This window comes from Gossypium raimondii, chromosome 12 (assembly GCF_025698545.1).
Source record: "Gossypium raimondii isolate GPD5lz chromosome 12, ASM2569854v1, whole genome shotgun sequence".
Lineage (NCBI taxonomy): Eukaryota > Viridiplantae > Streptophyta > Magnoliopsida > Malvales > Malvaceae > Gossypium > Gossypium raimondii.
In genome coordinates, this window is record NC_068576.1 from 4,439,482 (window position 1) to 4,440,738 (window position 1,257).

The window sequence follows — 1,257 nt, forward strand, 5'->3', positions numbered from 1 at the left end:
ATATTAGAGCAGTTAAGATTTATTATCGCCATTGCTTTTATTTTAGAATCTTGGAAGGTTACGAGAAAGGAGAAATAAATCTTAAAAATATTAATGTATTGGATGCAATCCATTTTATTAATGTTGCTTGGAATATTGATGTGAAGCCTACAACCATTGCAAATTGTTTCTAGCATTGCAAAATTCGATCCAAGGAGGATATGCCTCTTGAACAAGAAATTGGTGATGTTGAAGGCATTCATAAATTAAAAGAAGTAATTTCTGATTTACACTATAGAAATTTCATGGATGTTGAGCAGATTATGAATTATCCAAGTGAAAATGAATCTTTGATGGAGTCACCTACGGATGAAGAAATTATTCAAGGAGTAATGGATGTGCCAGTTGATGACGAGCAAGATCCAAATGACAGTAGTGTTTTACCAGATATTTCTCCAAAAGAGGCTTTTCTAGCTATGGGTACCTTCAAGAGTTATTTAATACAACATGAGAAGAATATACCAAATTTGGTTTATGCCCTTCTAAAAGTTAAAGATGAAATTGTATATGATTCACATGCAAAGACGAAGCAGTTAACTATAGATGCATATTTTAGCAAAGAATAAAATTAAGAAAAATAAAAGTTGTCTAGAAAGCACTTTAGTTTTATGTATTCTATATAAAATTTTAGTATATTTAATGAATTATTATTTTATATTTTTATTAGGCCCTTAAGGATTTTTCCTAAAATTAGTATCTTATGCATTTAGCAAGGTTATTATTTTATCCCTTGGCCCAAGTTGGGACCGAAAAATTTATTATTTAACGAGATTATTAATTTATTGAATATTTCATTTATCAAGATTTTATTGTATTCTTAATTTTCTTTCCAAAATGTTTTGAGGAAAAAAATATAAGATATAGAGAGAGAATATCATTCCTAATAGCATGTAAAAAGCAACAAAAAATTGGGGAGAAAAATAGATGAGAAAAACAAAAGGTATTTAGATTTATGTAAAATTCATGCCAAAGCATGAAACCAAATCAAGTTATGTGAAATCATCTACATCTTCAATGCTTATTCTAGTAAGATTTCTCTTAAGATGTCCAAGACAAACATAAATTATAATATTATTGTTTTTGAACTTTGTTGACTATAGAAAAATTGATCTAAAGATGTTGTATATACATGTAACTTTGGCTATTCCAAGACCAAAACAATTCAAGAATCAGTAGATAATATGACTGCAATGACGATTGAGAGCCACCAATCTTGGA

The 1,257-nt window shown here is 28.6% G+C and overlaps 1 protein-coding gene across 1 annotated transcript; it reads left to right on the forward strand.

The window, feature by feature from the left end:
- The first annotated feature begins 200 nt into the window (after positions 1-200).
- Positions 201-605, forward strand: LOC105761917 (uncharacterized). Its single transcript, XM_012579852.1, has one exon. The coding sequence runs from the start codon at positions 201-203 to the stop codon at positions 603-605; it is 405 nt and encodes a 134-aa protein (XP_012435306.1).
- The last annotated feature ends 652 nt before the right edge of the window (positions 606-1,257 follow it).